Here is a 17,141-nt window from a genome sequence, read left to right as displayed (position 1 = left end):
ACCATGTGGGGCAAGCACGCCTCGAAACGCCCACTTCCTTCTCCATGTTGTATACTGGAATTGAAGCCAAGGAGGTACCATTTTGCTCGAGGGCATGGCCTAAGCCGGTCGGCTAAGGCCATGTTAATACGGGGGTGTCCCATCTCTCTGCGGGGCGCGACAGCTGGAAGAGCCGAACGGATAAGAGAAGAGGAGGTGAGAGGAGCTGTACACCACAAGAGGCACTGAGGGACTTGGGATATCGGGATGAAGCCGTCAGTGCCCCCAGAAACGAAGCGGCCCCAAACGAATTTCTGAGTCACCGTCGCGAGAAAGCGGGCTGAGCCGCCATTTTGAAGCCTGGCAAACCGAAGCAAGAAATGCTGCCGTGTTGGATCTTTGCCAGCCTTGGTGCTGAATGGGAGCAGATTGGAGGGAGGGAGAGCCAATGTACACTATGGGCTGATTAGACCCGGTTGGCTGCCATGTTGTTAACGAGCACCGATTTCCTCCACTTTTGTCGAAGAAGTTTATCGTGGGTCAGGGACGTCAGGTCGCTTGCCTTCGTTTGCTGTGGTCATGAGCGAGCTTATGAGGACGGCCATTATTGTTGGGGGCAAATGGAAATGCTGTAGGCGAGAAATCCGAAGCGTTTTTTCCGCCATTTTTCTTATGGGCACGCTGCCGTCGCCATTGCCCACTGATTCGGATGAAGCCCCTGTGGCCGCCATCTTGATCTCGGGCGGCCCCGACAAGGGAGGCGGAGTGTGCAGAGAAGAGGCGGGGCAACTACGCGGACGTGACGCAAGGCGCCGCCATGTCTTTTGAGGGCGGTGACGGCGCCGGGCCGGCCATGCTGGCTACGGGCACGTGAGTGGAGGCGGCGTTGTGAACCGCGGTGTGGGGAGGATTTGGCCGTCCTGAGGCAGCGGGGCGCTGGGAGGGCGAGCGGCTCACGGGAGGGGTATGGCCTGCACAGATTAGAGGGCAGAGGTCCGCTAGCGACCCTTTGCTGAGCGCTGGAAGGGGGTCGCTCGTGGGAATCGTCCTGTCAGACCTGAGACAAATCCTAGACAGCCTCACCTTCCGGTGTCCAGAGCGCCTGGGATCTCTACTTGGGCCGTGGACCACGTCCACGGGGTCGGGGAATGGCTCGGGGGGCCTCGGGGCGCCCCTCACCCTTCCAAAGGCGGGACTTCCGGTCCTGGCCTCCGTCTGGACGGGATTTCCTGTTTTCTTCCTAGACCAGTGGGTCCTCCCTGGACCCCGGGCTAGGTTGGGAGGTCTCGGGGCAGCTGAGCCTGGCCCCAGGCACTCACCCCACCCGTAGCTACCGCGTTCATGCTCGAGCACATCTTGGGATGTGGGGCACTAAAATTTCGACGGGAGGGTTCCACCCCTCTTCTCCTTAGCTCTTTCCCTCCTCCCCGCATCCAAAGAGGACAGCCACATCGTGCTCCCGCTCCTGTGGGGACCACGTCTCACTTTCCTCTCATGTCTCCCTGATCTTAAACAAAACTTCTCCATCGGGGCGGGTTCTTCCTCCATTTCTCAGCTCCTTGGAGGAAACAGGACCTCCTCTAGAAGCTCAAGGGTAAGGAGGACTGCCAGGTCTTGGCTACTCTCCGGTTGGGTAACATTACAGGGTGCCCTGGACCTTGGCAGAGAGGCCTGTGGAAGTCGCCCGTCGTTTTTGCTCCTGTCTCCTAAGTTGGGGGAACCCTCACAACCCACTCACCCTATTTCACTGTCTTCAATCCTGTGGCTACTCCAAGATTGAATACAGGGAGGGAGTTTCATCCTGACGTCCTCCTCCGGGACCCCCGCTCCCCCTCTTCTCCGTATATCATTAGGGGCTGGGGGCCCATGGAAGTGAGAGCCCCAGGCCTAGCACAGCCAGGCAGTTGACTTTGGACCGGCCACTTCTTGCTTCGAGCCTCAGTTTCTTCCTCCATCAGCTAGGAAGGACATGAGGGGTGTGTTTGAGACACTGGGTACCCCCCAGTTCATTGGGTTTTGGGGGCTGGGCAGTCAGCGGTTTCAGCCCCACTTGTGCCATGTAGCTGTGTGCTTTCTTGCCAGTGTCCTAAGCTCTCTGAGCCTCACTTTGCCATCTAGATTAGAATATCTGCCCTCCTAAAGGCAGGCAGGATGGCGGTCAGGATTTAGAACAGGCCCTGGATCTAGACTGTCAGAGTCCAGGTCCCAGCCCTGCCTCTTCCAGTTGTGGGACCGGACCCGTCAAAATGCTGACTGTCCCTGGGCCTGAGTTTGCAACTGTAAAATGGAGTGAACTGTAACTAAAACTCCTGCCTCATAGCGTAGGTGAAAGGGTGGGATGAGAAGGTTGATCCCATCTTGGGTCCTTGCGTGGCTTCTGGGAAGTGGTGGATAAACCTCTTACTTCCCTTGGGGCTTTGAACTCCCTGAGTGAGTCAGATAGGAGGTGAGATGCCAGGTGTGGAATCCCAGCACTGAATAGGTGCTCAGCAAACACCGACATCTATGATCGTGAGTCATAAAGGGCCTGCAAATTTCATTCAAACTCCAGATTCCCTGCTCCCTTCACCCTGGTGGGCTGGACCACAGCTGTGCCTGAATCCCTGCAGTGGCAGTGTGCTCACTGCCTCCCCAAGGAACCTCTTCTGCAGCCCAGCAGCTCTGGCTCAACCACTCTGGTTAATGGGGAAGAAAATGAGGCACAGAGAGGGCCAGTGAGCTGTCCAAGGTCACACAGCAGGTTTGAGACAGAGTCAGGGCAAGGACCCAGCCCCCCTAACCTCGCTCTTCTCACCCGGTAAGGAGATGCACCCTGCATTGTCTGCTTAGGGCCAACCTGTCCTGTGAATACAAATCACTGACCTTGGGAGAATTCACAGTCTGATGCAGGAGGCAGCCAGGGTACAGTTGTCACAAGCTCTGGTGACATGAGTGCTCATGGTGGAAGCCCACAGCATCAGATGGGCTCCGGAAGGCATCTGATGCATCCTGGGGGATCAGGGACGACAGAGGAGCTGCCAGAATAGTCTTGTAGGAAAAAGCCACGTGGATTTCCCAGCACAGAGAGCAGCACCAGCACCATTTCTTACCTTTGTTCAGCTCTGACTCTCGCTGAGGCCTCAGTCATGGAACCAGCCAGTTCCCTCTGGAAGGAAGTGTGCTGGGAAGGTGGCCACTCAGATGTTGTGGGACCCCCCAGGGAGGGGACTGGCTGGATCTAGGGGTGAGGGAAAGTTTCTTCCGTCCTAGGATGAGTGAAAGGTTGGTGGGGAGCAAAGCATCCAGGTCAGGGACCACGTTTTCTGAAGGCCTTGGGCCTGAGAGGCTCTGGAACGCCATGGAGGCAGGATAGCCCGGGAGCTGGGGTTGGCCAGAACACGCAGAGCCTCCAGGGCCAGGGTGAAGGCTGAGACCCTGTCCTGAGGACTATGGCGAGGGGTAGCATCAGCTCTGGGTGCAGAAGGAACCCCCTGGGCCTTATGCAGGACACTCTGGATGGGACGGCTGGGCGATGGAGCAGGGTGGCATCGCCCATTAGATGCCAACGCAAGCCCCATTTGGAGTTCTAAATTTTCTAGACACCATGTTAAAAGAGTAAAAAAAGCAGATAAAATTCTTATTCGTTTTTTTTTTTTGAAATAGAGACGGGGTCTCAACATGTTGCCCAGCCTGGCCTCGAACTCCTGGGCTCAGTGATCGGCCTGCCTCGGCCTCCCAAAATGTTGGGGTTGCAGACCTGAGCCACCGTGCCCGGCTCATTCTGCTTTTTTGTACTCAGTCTTCAGAACCCGGTGCAGGTTTTACTGTGAGAGGCATCTCTGCTGGGACTCCCTGACTTTCCAGTACTGCCTGCTCACGTGGCTGGTGGCTCACACAGAGGCCAGGGCAGGGCCAAAGGGGAAGGAGGAATGGGCTGGGGCAGAGGAAACGTCGCCAGGGTCTGGGCCTGCAAGGGCTGGATGGTGAGAATCCTGGGGAGTAGCGGATTTGGGGAGGACACGCAGCACCGCTGGAACAAGGTGGGTGGAGGGGTGTGAGCGCCATCCACGGTACAGGCAGACACCCTGAGTGGGTGGCAGTGGTGTAGGCAGCCAAGCCTCAGCCCCCTCTGTCGTGCTCTGGCCTGCAGGGCGCGGATGGCATCGGGGCGCCCCGAGGAGCTGTGGGAGGCCGTGGTGGGGGCCGCTGAGCGCTTCCGGGCCCGGACTGGCACGGAGCTGGTGCTGCTGACCGCAGCCCCGCCGCCACCACCCCGCCCAGGCCCCTGTGCCTACGCTGCCCATGGCCGAGGAGCCCTGGCAGAAGCGGCGCGCCGCTGCCTCCACGACATCGCACTGGCCCACAGGGCTGCCACTGCTGCTCGGCCTCCTGCGCCCCCACCAGCACCACAGCCACCCAGCCCCACGCCCAGCCCACCTCGGCCTACCCTGGCCAGGGAGGACAACGAGGAGGAAGAGGATGACCCTACAGAGACAGAGACCTCCGGGGAGCAGCTGGGTGTCAGTGATAATGGAGGTGAGAGGGCAAGGGCAGGGGCTGATGCGGCCCCGTGCTTGATGAGGTGCCTGCAGGAGGCTTTGTGGGGGTGACCTGCTTAGCCCTGAGTACCTCCACGCAAGTGCAGTCTCAGGACCCCAGAGCCAGACAGGCTTGCCTGGGGCTTGCTGTGTGATCTAAAGGCAGTCCCTTCCCCGCTCTGAGCCAGCTCTGTGCTGGGAGTGGTGGGCACAGGGACACAGAGCAGGCTCAGGCTTTTTTCTCAAGGGCCTCCCGGTCTAGCCAAGGAATTGGAGTCCCAATGTGGGGTTGGGAGGCTCTGGAGCAGGACATTGGTAGAACCAGAGTTGTTTCCACAACGCCTGGGAGGCCAGGATAGGAATTAAAGAGTTGTCCAGGATGCAGCCAACATCTGAGGAAGCCAGGGAGGGAGCAAGCAACTGTTTTGGGGGGAAGTTAGGGGGTTGGGCACTTCCCAGAGGCTGGGCTGTAACACTAGGGCTTTGAGGAGTTAGTAGGAGCTTGATCAGTAACTGGGAGGTCCTTGTTTGTTGTTATTACCTATGGCCAGCCTGCTCACCTTGCTAGAGAGAACCTGCATAGGGTGAAGGGCAGGCATCCTGAGTTCAAATCCTGGTGGTATCCCTTAGTAGCCATGGGACCTCGGGCAAGTGACTTAACCTCTCTGGGCCTCCAGGTCTCCATTTGTGAAACAGAGGTCATAGTCATCCCATATTTCTCTCAGGCTGTATTTTGAGTCACATTGTCCCAAACAGATCATAGAGGTTTCACGTTAGCAGCCCGTTGTGTGCAGCTGAGACGGTGACGGATCCATAGAAACTGAGTTTGTGCCGATGACCAGGCAGGCTGCTAGAGGAAGCTGTGTGTGAGGTGAAGGAAGAGGGTCTCAGAAGCCTCAGGGAGGTGGAGGTGGTGGCTGTGTCGGTGGCAGTGGCCGTGGCCGTGGCTGAGGCTGAGGAGGAGGGCACACGGAGCATGGCTAGGTGCCGCCTGGCCCGGGCCTCTAACTCACGCCATCCACAGGGCTCTTCGTGATGGATGAGGACGCCACCCTCCAGGACCTTCCCCCTTTCTGTGAGTCGGACCCTGAGAGCACAGACGGTGAGTGTCCCAGGCTGTTCCCCTCCCTACCTGGGGGCAGGCAGCTGGCACAAAGGCAGTGACAGAAGCTGAAATCCACCCTCTCTTTCAGATGGCAGCCTGAGCGAGGAGACCCCCACTGGCCCCCCAACCTGCTCAGTGCCCCCGGCCTCAGCCCTACCCACACAGCAGTATGCCAAGTCCCTGCCTGTGTCTGTGCCCGTCTGGGGCTTCAAGGAGAAGAGGACAGAGGCGCGGTCATCAGATGAGGAGAATGGGCCGGTGAGGGGCAAATGTGGGGAGGTAGGGAGGGCAGCTGGAAGGGCTCTGAGCTGCCTCCTCCAGGAAGCCCTCCAGCGTGGATGCCACTTTCCACTCATAAGCTAACTGAATCCTCCCCTCAACCTCAAGAGGCGAGTTCTTGGACCTGAGCCTTGCAGTTTTAACAATTGCAGCCTTACCACGTGTCCTAGTGCCTTATAGAGAAGGCCTCTCCTTTCCAGGAGCATCTCTATAGAACACCTGCTCTGGGCAAGGCACAGGTATTTTGGCACGCCCTCCAGTGGGGAAACTGAGGCTTGGAGGGTTTAGGTCACCTCCCATCCCCACCCTGCACATTCCTGGCCCTTTGCAGAATTTGTCCCACCCCCTGGTGCCCTGTTCATCCCTTGTAGTGACCCCTGTTTGAAGCTCCTGGGCTGGGCTGGCCTTCACTGAGCGTTCCTGAAGCAGAGGGGAAACTGAGGCATTGAGGGGACATGTGCCTTCCCTGAGAGGCAGAGCTGGGACTGGAACCCAGCTGCGTTTCAGGAAGGAGCTGTGGGCTTTGAGGGAGGAGGCCTGGGTCCCCACAGTTCCCCCTCAGGCCTCAGTGTCCTCATGTGCAAACCAGCAGTCACGGTGGTGACCTCCTCTGTGCATCTTCCCTCAATGAGGCAGTGAGTGCTGAAGACCAGGAACAGGGCCTGGTGCAGTCAGGGTCCTCCTGCTGCTGATCTCTGTGCTGGCGACTCATGGCAACACAGTTAATTGAACACTCTGGCCTCCAGAGTGCTGTGCCCAGGAGCTGGTCTCCCACTGGGCTCAGATCCAGTTCCTGATCTGGGTCTCCGGGTCCCATCCTGCGAGGGACAGGCCCAGCTCAGGGTGACGGAGGCTGTAGTAGAGGCAGTACTAGGTGCCGGAGCTGCAGGCAGAATGACAGGACCGCTCCTTGGTGGGGGCTGACACAGGGAGGGATCTTTTCTGTAGTGCAGTGGCCACATGATAAAGCAATAACAGCTGATTATCTCAGTCCTCACAGAGACCCTGTTATCCGCCCCCATTTTTCTTTTTTCTTTTTTCTTTTTTTTTTGAGGCGGAGTCTCGCTCTATTGCCCAGGCTGGAGTGCAGTGGCCAGATCTCGGCTCACTGCAAGCTCCGCCTCCCGGGTTTACGCCATTCTCCTGCCTCAGCCTCCCGAGTAGCTGGGACTACAGGCGCCCGCCACCTCGCCCGGCTAGTTTTTTGTATTTTTTAGTAGAGACGGAGTTTCACTGTGTTAGCCAGGATGGTCTCGATCTCCTGACCTCGTGATCCGCCCGCCTCGGCCTCCCAAAGTGCTGGGATTACAGGCTTGAGCCACCGCGCCCGGCCCCGCCCCCATTTTTCAGAAGGGGATACTGAGGCCTAGGGAAGCAAAACCTCTTGCTCCCAGCTAGTCAGCAGTAGAGGTCTGATTGGAACAGGACTGAAACCCCAGCCCAGATCCTCAGACTTGAGAGGGTGCACGCAGCCTTAATAGATAGCAGACAACAGCACTTCCATGTGTAGGAATCAATGTCCCAGGCCAAGAAGGGGAGGGGGAGAGGGGCAGGAAGGCTTCGTGGAGGAGGTGTTTGAACCGGGTAGAACGGTTCCTACGCGGAGCAAGACGGGAAGGGCATTGTTGACAGGGGGCATCGCAGGGCACAACTGGCAGGGCGGGGACGTGCTAGGAGTGGGCTTGGAGCCAGGGTGCACCCCTGGGCTGCATGTGGGTGCAGGGGGCGTGCCCTGCCGGCGCTGACCTCGCCCCGTCGTCGTCCCCGCAGCCCTCTTCGCCCGACCTGGACCGTATCGCGGCAAGCATGCGCGCGCTGGTGCTGAGAGAGGCTGAGGACACCCAGGTCTTCGGGGACCTGCCACGGCCGCGACTTAACACCAGCGACTTCCAGAAGCTGAAGCGGAAATACTGAGGCCCAGAGAGGGAGAGTCTGGGGCCGCGTCCGCCCCGTCCCACACTACGCCCCCGCCCCACTCCCGGGGCCCGCCAATCTGAGGCCGATCCGGGAGCGGCCTCCTTGCGTCTCCCGTTCCCAGGATTGAGCCACATCTGCCAATCCACGTCGCCCTTCCAGCCCACGACCTCCCGCGCCGAGAAGCGGGATCTGTCCCGTTTCCCGATTGGGTCTGTCGCGTCTCTCCGCCTAGCGACAGATTCCTTCTATTAAGGGATTGGCTCTCACAGTTCTAATCTCTAAATGGGTCAATTCCGTTGTTTTCCGCCTAGCGACAAGGGCTTTGCTCGCACGTCATTGGCTCCACCTAGTCGCTGGGCAGTGCTTTTTTTGATTGGCTCGAATCCTTTAAAGGGCTTGACCAGTCTCCGCATAGTCATCGTCCGCTTTTCCTGACTTCTCTCTTCTCATTGGCTCCAGCTTCCTGTGGGGGCGTGGCCAAGCCCTCCTGTTCCCAGAATTGGCCTGGGGCCTTCAATTTACATTCTTTACACTACGGGGCCGGGGGTCGTTGCCTCTGGCACCCCCTTTCATTGGTTCCATCCATCCACACAACAGCCTGCCAATCGAAGCCCGTCCCTGCATCCAGGGTGGTACCAGCTCCCGTCCCTCGCCCCCTACCTCCACAGGTGCCTTAAAGGGCCCTCGTCCACCCAAGGTGGGGGGCAGGGGCCCTCACTCTCCGGCCCTGGTGTAGGGGAGAGAGTGAGGGGTTGGGGGATCGGCAGTTGGGAAGGGTGCTCTGAGATTAAAGAGTTTTACCTCTGACAGATAAATGTGAGGTGTGTTGTGAGTGTTCATTCGACATTTTCTGAAACCGAATGGCAACGTCTGATTATCAGTGAACAGCTGGGGGTTGGAATTACTGTGTCCATTTTATTTTTTTTCTTTTTTGAGACAGGGTCCCACTCTCGCTCAGGTTCAAGCGATTCTCTTGCCTCAACCTCCCGAGCAGCTGGGATTACGCCCCGCTACCGCCTGGCTATTTTTGTATTTTCAGTAGAAACAGGGTTTCACCATGTTGGCCAGGCTGGTCTCGAACTCCTGACCTCAAATGATCTACCCGCCTCGGCCTCCCAAAGTGCTGGGATTACAGGAGTCAGCCACGCGCCTGGCTCTGTGCCCATTTTATACATATGAAGACAGAGGTTCATGGGGTGGAGGAGAGCATTCCAGTCTTGTATGACAATGGAACCCAATCTTGGGGTGATGGTTGGAGCCAGAGGCCACATAGTCACCAGCAAAGCCAGGAACTCCAGCCGGGAGTCTTCTATTATACAAGGACTGGAGCAGCTGGGCTTGGTGCCTCACGCCTATAAGGCCAACACGCTGGGAGGCCGAGGCGGGAGGATCACAGGACGCCAGGAGGTCGAGATCAGCCTGGGCAGCACAGTGAGACCCCTTCTCCAAAAAAAAAAAAAAAAAAAAAAGGGCTGGAGGTTAGAAAGCAGGTGGAATCCGGGATCGTCAGAGATAAAATCAGGTGTCTACAAGAAAAAAAAAAAAAAAAAAGAAAGCAGGTGGAAACCTCTTTCGAAATTAGGACTAGATAGACGTAATCTCCCACCAGACCACTACCGGAAGAATGCTAACACTAAGATTTAAACAGGGCTTACTACCACCCAAACATTTTTTAAAGCTTTTGTGACGTGTTAGCTCCTTTAATCGTCATGGTAACCACACGAAGTGGAAAGGATTATCCCCTTTATAGATGAGAAAACTAGAACATGGACGGTAAAACCAAAGAAGGATTTAGGGGCGCTGTCGTGGGCGGAGGTTTCCTTGACTGACAATGGCCATCAGATGGGAAAAAAAGCTTCCTCCCTGGGATGAAAATTAGAAGTCAAGGTAGAAAGAGGCAAATCTGCTAACGGAGGATCCAGTCCCCGCTACCGGTCTGAGCCTCGCGTTGCAGCAAGATGTGAAGGTCAGGGCTGTGGAGGGACCCTCGAGGCAGTGGGTCGGAGAAGGGGCGTGGCTGCTGTGGGAGGAACCCAGGCCCCGCCCCCCTCGAGGGCACGAGTCATTTCCGTCCGCCGAGGAACTGAGCGCCGCCGGCCGGGTTGCAAGCGGGGAGCCTCGGGCAGGACCTCCCCGGGCAGGACCTCCCTGGTCGGAAGTGGCCGTGAGCCAGAGCAGCGGTCCCGGGTGAGTACAGGGCGGGGCGGGGGCATGTGCGAGGCTATCTGCCTGTGCCCTGGGAAGTGGGGATTCCAACTCGCGGAGGATGGAGCACGCGTCGTCCCCTGGGAAACGGCGCGACCCGTGGCAGGCGAGGGGGTGGGACTTCCGGAGCAGTTAATGATGGGGGAAAGTTCCTAGTGGAGGTGGGAGGAAGTGGGGCTTCCTGCAGCAAGCGGGCTGTGCGCCACTCAAGCCCGTTTACCTGCTCCCCAGGCTGGCACCCAGAATGAGCGAGGTGGAGGCCCCGGGCCGCCTGTGGCTCGAGAGCCCCCCTGGGGGAGCGCCTCCCATCTTCCTGCCCTCGGACGGGCAAGCCCTGCTTCTGGGCAGGGGACCCCTGACCCAGGTCACGGACCGGAAGTGCTCCAGAACTCAAGGTGGGCGGGGCCTGAGCTGGAGGGGGTGAGGCCTGTTGCAAAAGCGAGAACAATCCAGAGGGACCGTTGGCTGCTACGCGGGATTGCGTGGTGCCGGCAGCTCCGAAGTCAGAAGGTGCTCTCTAGGGCGCACAGGAGGAAAAAGTTTGTGCTTGATTTAGAATTAGCTAGATCCTTTGGGGGAGAGGGGATCGAGCCAATTTCGGGAGGATGTTCACTGCGCGGATGATACTCAGGCCATCTGGTAATCCAGAAACAGGCGACGACCCTTGTCAAGAGAAAAATTTTCCTATGGAGAAAAGTAAATGTCACTAGGTTGGGATGGATGGTAACAGGCCAAGTCCCGGACCTGTATCTAGCCACATTTTTTGTAAAGGAGGAAACCAATTCTATAGAGAAAAGTACCTCTCTGTCCCTTACAAGGAAGGACCAGTGTCAGGCAATCCTAATGCCACCATCTGGCATGTCAAGGAACCTACATGTCAAGGAACCAGTCCCGTGTAGAAATAAACTGCCTCCGACTCCCTCCGGAATGGATGCTATAGCCTGAAGCAGGCCACACTCCCCAGAAATGAGGGAACCAATCACACAAGGATGCAAATCCTGACTCCACCCCTCCTTTCCTCAGTGGAGCTGGTCGCAGATCCTGAGACCCGGACAGTGGCAGTGAAACAGGTATCAGTGCCTCTGCAAGGGGCAGCAAGGCCTGGGGATGGGATTTGGGGAGGAATTGCAAGCCATCAGTGAAGTGGTACATTAGGAAAATCTGATTGGGGCCGGGCGTTGTGGCTCAAGCCTGTAATCCCAGCACTTTGGGAGGCCGAGGCGGGCAGATCGCTTGAACCCAGGAGTTCGAGACCAGCCTGAGCGACATGGTGAAACCTGTCTCTATAAAAAATTAGCGGGAGGCCGGGCGCGGTGGCTCAAGCCTGTAATCCCAGCACTTTGGGAGGCCGAGACGGGTGGATCACGAGGTCAGGAGATCGAGACCATCCTGGCTAACACGGTGAAACCCCGTCTCTACTAAAAATAAAAAAAAAACTAGCTGGGCGAGGTGGCGGGCGCCTGTAGTCCCAGCTACTCGGGAGGCTGAGGCAGGAGAATGGCGTAAACCCGGGAGGCGGAGCTTGCAGTGAGGTGAGATCCGGCCACTGCACTCCAGTCCGGGAGAAAGAGCGAGACTCCGCCTCAAAAAAAAAAAAAAAATTAGCGGGGATGGTGGCGCGTCCTTGTAGTTCCAGCTAATCGGGAGGCTGAAGCGGGAGGATCCCTTGAGCCCAGTAGGTCTAGGGTGCAGTAAGCAGTGATCACCACACTGTACTTCAGCCTGGGTGACAGCGAGAACCTGCCTCAAAAAAGAAAAGAAAAAATATGGCTAGGAGAGAAGGGAGTGTGTCCAGTAAAGAAAGAAGTATTGCCTGTTTCAGTGGGGTGGGTACCTGTCCAAGCCCTTAGAAATTGGACAAGGCGGCCAGGCGCGGTGGCTCACCCCTGTAATCCCAGCACTTTGGAAGGCTTAGGCGGGCGGATCACCTGAGATCAGGAGTTTGTGACCAGCCTGGCCAACATGGCGAAAACCCATCTCTACTAAAAATACAAAAATTAGCCGGGCATGGTGGCGGGTGCCTGTAATCCCAGCTACTCAGGTGGCTGAGGCAGGAGAATCGTTTGAACCCGGGAGGCAGAGGTTGCAGTGATCCCAGATTGCACCACTGCACTCCAGCCTGGGCGACAAAACAAGACTCTGTCTAAAGATAAGGGAGGGAGGGAGGGAGAGAGGAAAGGGAAAGGGAACGGGAAAGGGAAAGGAAGAAAAGGAAGGACAGAAGGAAGGAAGGAATTGGACAAGGCTGAAAACCTGTAACCGTTCCAAAGCCCGTTCGAAAGTGAAGCGGTGAGGCCTAAGGGTCTGATGAGTGGTGGAGAAAGGCAGATCTTTCCGCTGGGTAGTTGATTGGAGGAGGCCCCCGGTGGGGGCGGAGCCAGTCTCAGCTCCTCCCTCTCTTTCTGCAGCTGGGAGTTAACCCCTCAACTGCCGGGAGCCAGGAGTTGAAGCCGGGGTTGGAGGGCTCTCTGGGGGTGGGGGACACACTGTATTTGGTCAATGGCCTCCACCCACTGACCCTGCGCTGGGAAGAGGTCCGCACACCAGAATCCCAGCCAGATACTCCACCTGGCACCCCTCCGGTGTCCCAAGACGAGAAGAGAAATGCTGAGCCTCCGAAGAAGCGTATGCGGAAGTCAAACCCCGGCTGGAAGACCTTGGAGAAGCTGCTAGTGTTCACCGCGGCTGGGGTGAAACCCCAGGGTAAGGTGAGGACTACGCCGAGGGCTGAGGGAGCCGCCACAGACTGGGACCCAATCCCAGGTTTGTTGTGTGCTCTCTCAACTTCTTTTTAGCCTCCATTTACTTTTCTGAGAAATGGGCCTAATGATAAACGCAGGGTTCGTTGTAAGCAATGGGGAAAATGATGTATGTCAGCTCCTGCATGTCCCACGGTGACCACCCAGTAATCAGCAATGACCATGACTGTCTCAGTAGGAGCTATTATGATGAGTATTTTTTAGGTCCAGAGAGGCTTGAGTTCAAATGCTGTTACCACCACATTCTGAGTCCCATGTCTCTCGTCTCTACGATGCTGAATCCATAAAAAGCACGTGGCATAGTCCCCAGCATGCAGTTAGCACCCAAAGCTTTGCTCCTGTTTTTATTTTCACGGTTATTAGCCCACCAAGGTGGAGAAGGCCAGGGGAGGAAGGAGACTGGGTAAGACATTAGCCCCCATTTTAAAGACTGTAATCCTGGGGCCAGGGTCATAAGGAGTAACAGGAGACAGTAAGGTTAAGATGTCAGGCCGCACTCAGAGGCTTCACGGATGCCTGACATGGAGGTGTTCTGTGACTCGGTTTCCCCATCTGTGAGATGGCAATGGTAACACCCTGCCTGGCAGGGTTGGTGTGAGTCAGCCTGTGAGTGGAGAGGGTCAGAGGTATCACAGTGCTGCTGTTCCTCTTTCCTTGGTGACACCAGGTGGCTGGCTTTGATCTGGACGGGACCCTCATCACCACACGCTCTGGGAAGGTCTTTCCCACTGGCCCCAGTGACTGGAGGTGATAAGAGGCAAAACAAGGGAGTGAGTGAGGCCTGGAGTCCACCTCTGGCCCCGGGTCACCCCTCCCGCTTCCTACCTGCCCTAGGATCTTGTACCCAGAGATTCCGCGTAAGCTCCGGGAGCTGGAAGCCGAGGGCTACAAGGTATGTGCAGCCGCCTGTTTGCATGGGCACATGCAGGTGGTGGTCCGACCTCAGGTCAGACCAAGGCCCTGGTGAGCAGGCACCTGGTGACACTCTCTGCTCCCCAGCTGGTGATCTTCACCAACCAGATGAGCATCGGGCGCGGGAAGCTGCCAGCCGAAGAGTTCAAGGCCAAGGTGGAGGCTGTGGTGGAGAAGCTGGGGGTCCCCTTCCAGGTATGGCTGGAAGGGAGGCTGGGAGCTATGTGGGGGCACAGAGATCCAGAGAGAGGGCTTCAGACTCCAGGGTAAGTGGGGCAGAGGCCTCAGGTGTTGTGATGCTGATAGGAACCCATCATCAGCTACAAATTCTGCAGCTGTGCTTGGCTGGGTGAGGGCTGGGGTAGCATCCAGTAGGTGCTTGAGGGGGAGATGAGGCTGGTGGCCCCCTCCCATCCACAGGTGCTGGTGGCCACGCATGCAGGCTTGTACCGGAAGCCAGTGACAGGCATGTGGGACCATCTGCAGGAGCAGGTGAGTGTCACAGTCTGCCCGGCTTCCCTCCTTTTCCTCGCTCCAGCCCCTCACTCCTGGGCTCCCCGCTCTCCGGCCAGGTCCGGGCCTCCTTACTCCTCCTGTCCTCCCTTAGACCTGTCTTCTGTTTTTTTACTGTCACATCTTAGATGTTGGTCTTAGATGTTGGTTTACGAGACCAATGCCCTTAAACTTTCTAAATCAGAGTAGTAGAGAGAGAAGCTGTTCATTCCTTCATTCATTCGTTTGTGTGTGCATTTGTTCTGAAGTTGAGCGCGTTCTTGAGCTGAAGATAGCCGTGAGCGGGACAGCCTGCTACAGCGGGGCCCGCACGGCGAGGGCCATGACTCTGGGCGGATGGGCAGACTGGTGTGTAAAACAGCAGGAGGGAGGGAGGTGGAGAAAGCAGGCATCGTTTCAGCTGTGGTGGGCACGGATGGCCTCTGAGGAGGTGACATCCGAGGAAAAGGCCTAAGACAGAGGAAGGAGGAAGCCACGTGGACACCTGGGGAAAGTGGTTCCCCCCCAACAGGAGTGACAGCGAGTGCAAAGGCCCTGAGGCAGCCCCTAGCCTGGGCTAGTTAGGGACAGGGAGGCCATGCGGCTGGCCCTAAGCGAGGGAGGGGAGAGGGCAGGGCCACAGGGAGGGCCCCGCTTTTGCCCTGAGGGAGGGGGAGCCTGGGAGGCGCCGGCCCCCAGGAGACTGGCGCTGAGGCAGAGCGGGCGCCCTCTGGTGGCCGCGTGGGGAACCGGCAGAGGCGGAAGCCGGGAGGCCTGGAGGGAGGGGGCTGCGTGGAGAGACCACAGGGCCAGGAGCACGGTGCAAAGTGGCTGGATGGTGGGGACATGAAAGGTTGGAGGATGAGGCCTGATGCGCGGCATAGACCAGGCGAAGCAGCCCCTGAGACCCGCTACTGCTGCTGCGGGGGGACAGTTATGGGAAGGGCCTCCTCACTGCCGTCTCCCGCAGGCCAACGAGGGCGTGCCCATCTCCATCGGAGACAGCCTCTTTGTGGGAGGTAAGGGCCTGGAGGCTGCTGAGGGTGGGCTGGGACCCCTCCCTCCGAGCTGGTGGGGACGGGGTGTCCCGTGTGTTCCAGACGCAGCCGGACGCCCGGCCAACTGGGCCCCGGGGCGGAAGAAGAAAGACTTCTCCTGTGCAGATCGCCTGGTGAGGCCCCTGCCCCCTGCCCCGCGCCCGAGCCCGACCCCGACCCCGACCCCGACCCCGACCCGGACCTGTGTCTGATGTCTGTTCTCAACCCCTAGTTTGCTCTCAACCTTGGCCTGCCCTTCGCCACGCCTGAGGAGTTCTTCCTGAAGTGGCCAGCAGCCGGCTTCGAGCTCCCAGCTTTTGACCCGGTAAGGCCCTGGGGTGGGGGTGGGAGCGGGAGGGTTCCCGGAGACGGGGGCAGCGTCTCACGCGTGTGCCCCTCCCCTCGCAGAGGACTCTCTCCCGCTCAGGACCTCTCTGCCTCCCCGAGTCCAGGGCCCTCCTGAGCTCTAGCCCGGAGGTGGTTGTCGCTGTGGGATTCCCTGGGGGTGAGTGCCGTGCCCCTGTGTCCTGAGCCCCTCCGGGGTCCTAGGCCACCCACCGACACTGCCCCCCCCACAGCCGGGAAGTCCACCTTTCTCAAGCAGCACCTCGTGTCGGCCGGATACGTCCATGTGAACAGGGTATGACGAGGCTTTGGCCGCCCCGTATCTATCCAGTTCCCATCTCCACCGCTCAACCAGTTGGGGGCGGCTTCCCTCCCTCACTGCCTCCCCGACCCCGCTCTGGGTCTTCTCTCCCCTCGGGTCTCCGGATCCGTGTGTGACCTCTCGTGTCCCCAGGACACGCTAGGCTCCTGGCAGCGCTGTGTGACCGCGTGTGAGACAGCCCTGAAGCAAGGGAAACGGGTCGCCATCGACAACACAAACCCGGACTCCGCGAGCCGCGCCAGGTAGCGGGGAGCCTGCGGCAGGGTGGGCGGGGCCTGCGGCAGGGTGGGCGGGGCCTGCACATCCAGCTCCTTCCCCCGACAGGTACGTCCAGTGCGCCCGAGCCGCGGGCGTCCCCTGCCGCTGCTTCCTCTTCACCGCCACTCTGGAGCAGGCGCGCCACAACAATCGGGTGAGCCTGCTCGGCCCGGTCACCCCCCGGGATGCACCCCGACCCCCCTCCTCACCCCCAGGTGCCCCCTCCTTCCCTTGACCCCTGGGCCTGCCGCCCCCTCTGATATCCCCACAGTTTCGAGAGATGACGGACTCCTCTCATGTCCCCGTATCAGACATGGTCATGTATGGCTACAGGTACTGTTGGGGACAGCAGGGAGCAGGGGCGCTGGGTGGGCCACATGAGCCAGGCTGTCCCTCACTGTTCCCACCACTGCCAGGAAGCAGTTCGAGGCCCCGACGCTGGCCGAAGGCTTCTCTGCCATCCTGGAGATTCCGTTCCGGCTGTGCCTGGAGCCGAGGCTGGAGCGGCTGTACTGCCAGTTCTCCGAGGGCTGAGCCCCGCCCAGCTCCCCTCCACAATAAATGCTGTTTCTCCTTGAGCTTGGCCGGCATTTTGCTGGGAGGAGGGTGGTCCCTGTGGGGGAGGGGCTCCAGGCCTGCCAGTTTTTTGCGTGGAAGCTTTAGGGACATCTTCAGGTAACAAAAGGTGGGGCCTTACAGAAGGGATTCCAGCTTTGCTGGGACCTGGCATGGGCATGTTAGACATTAGCCGGGGAACGCACAGGACAGGGCACTGCCTGGCCCTGAGAGCCAGCTGGTGAGCCCACAAGCCCCAACGCAGGGACTGGCTCAAGGCAAGGTGTGACCCCTGAGGACAAAATCCAGCTCAGGTTCTGTGACACTGAACTTGAACCCAGGGCCTGTGGATCTGGAGATTGCCGGGGAAGAGCGTGTGGGCAGCCGGAGCCAGACCCAGTGAGTACCCAGGCTGTCCAGGCCTGCTGGGCCACCTTATGGCTAGGGGCTTGCCAGGCA

General features: G+C 58.6%; 2 protein-coding genes across 5 annotated transcripts; both read left to right on the top strand.

Annotated features, from left to right (window-relative positions):
• The first annotated feature begins 74 nt into the window (after nucleotides 1-74).
• On the top strand, nucleotides 75-8,612 carry AKT1S1 (AKT1 substrate 1). 4 transcript variants are annotated; one of them, XM_033224144.1, is made up of 5 exons: nucleotides 75-195; nucleotides 4,109-4,494; nucleotides 5,521-5,598; nucleotides 5,690-5,859; nucleotides 7,651-8,612. In XM_033224144.1, the coding sequence occupies exons 2-5, from the start codon at nucleotides 4,116-4,118 to the stop codon at nucleotides 7,792-7,794; spliced, it is 771 nt and encodes a 256-aa protein (XP_033080035.1). In that variant the 5' UTR covers nucleotides 75-195; nucleotides 4,109-4,115; the 3' UTR covers nucleotides 7,795-8,612. The 4 variants fall into 4 exon arrangements, with proteins under 4 accessions (XP_033080035.1, XP_033080034.1, XP_033080037.1 ...); XM_033224143.1 differs by having other exon boundaries at nucleotides 154-849; XM_033224146.1 differs by lacking the exon at nucleotides 75-195 and adding an exon at nucleotides 950-1,573.
• Nucleotides 8,613-9,839: 1,227 nt separating this feature from the next.
• On the top strand, nucleotides 9,840-16,705 carry PNKP (polynucleotide kinase 3'-phosphatase). The gene is made up of 17 exons (XM_033224141.1): nucleotides 9,840-9,984; nucleotides 10,234-10,397; nucleotides 11,026-11,072; nucleotides 12,411-12,710; nucleotides 13,429-13,508; nucleotides 13,596-13,653; nucleotides 13,761-13,868; nucleotides 14,094-14,165; nucleotides 15,136-15,184; nucleotides 15,266-15,336; nucleotides 15,435-15,527; nucleotides 15,611-15,707; nucleotides 15,781-15,842; nucleotides 16,002-16,111; nucleotides 16,194-16,281; nucleotides 16,399-16,460; nucleotides 16,544-16,705. Exons 2-17 carry the CDS (start codon nucleotides 10,247-10,249, stop codon nucleotides 16,659-16,661), a joined length of 1,566 nt encoding a protein of 521 aa, XP_033080032.1. The 5' UTR covers nucleotides 9,840-9,984; nucleotides 10,234-10,246; the 3' UTR covers nucleotides 16,662-16,705.
• The last annotated feature ends 436 nt before the right edge of the window (nucleotides 16,706-17,141 follow it).

The sequence above is a fragment of the Trachypithecus francoisi genome, unplaced genomic scaffold (assembly GCF_009764315.1).
Source record: "Trachypithecus francoisi isolate TF-2019V2 unplaced genomic scaffold, Tfra_2.0 Lachesis_group12, whole genome shotgun sequence".
NCBI classification, from domain to species: domain Eukaryota; kingdom Metazoa; phylum Chordata; class Mammalia; order Primates; family Cercopithecidae; genus Trachypithecus; species Trachypithecus francoisi.
The sequence above is the reverse complement of the archived record's forward strand: the minus strand, read 5'-3'. Positions and strand labels throughout refer to the sequence as shown.

Coding starts and splice junctions, on each gene's coding strand:
- PNKP (XM_033224141.1), top strand. CDS start 10,247: ATGAGCGAGGTGGAGGCCCCGGGCCGCCTGTGGCTCGAGAGCCCCCCT. Junction 12,711..13,428: donor GGGTGAAACCCCAGGGTAAG/GTGAGGACTACG, acceptor TGGTGACACCAG/GTGGCTGGCTTTGATCTGGA. Junction 15,708..15,780: donor CGCTGTGGGATTCCCTGGGG/GTGAGTGCCGTG, acceptor CCCCCCCCACAG/CCGGGAAGTCCACCTTTCTC.
- AKT1S1 (XM_033224143.1), top strand. CDS start 797: ATGTCTTTTGAGGGCGGTGACGGCGCCGGGCCGGCCATGCTGGCTACG. Junction 4,495..5,520: donor GGGTGTCAGTGATAATGGAG/GTGAGAGGGCAA, acceptor CGCCATCCACAG/GGCTCTTCGTGATGGATGAG. Junction 5,860..7,650: donor CAGATGAGGAGAATGGGCCG/GTGAGGGGCAAA, acceptor TCGTCCCCGCAG/CCCTCTTCGCCCGACCTGGA.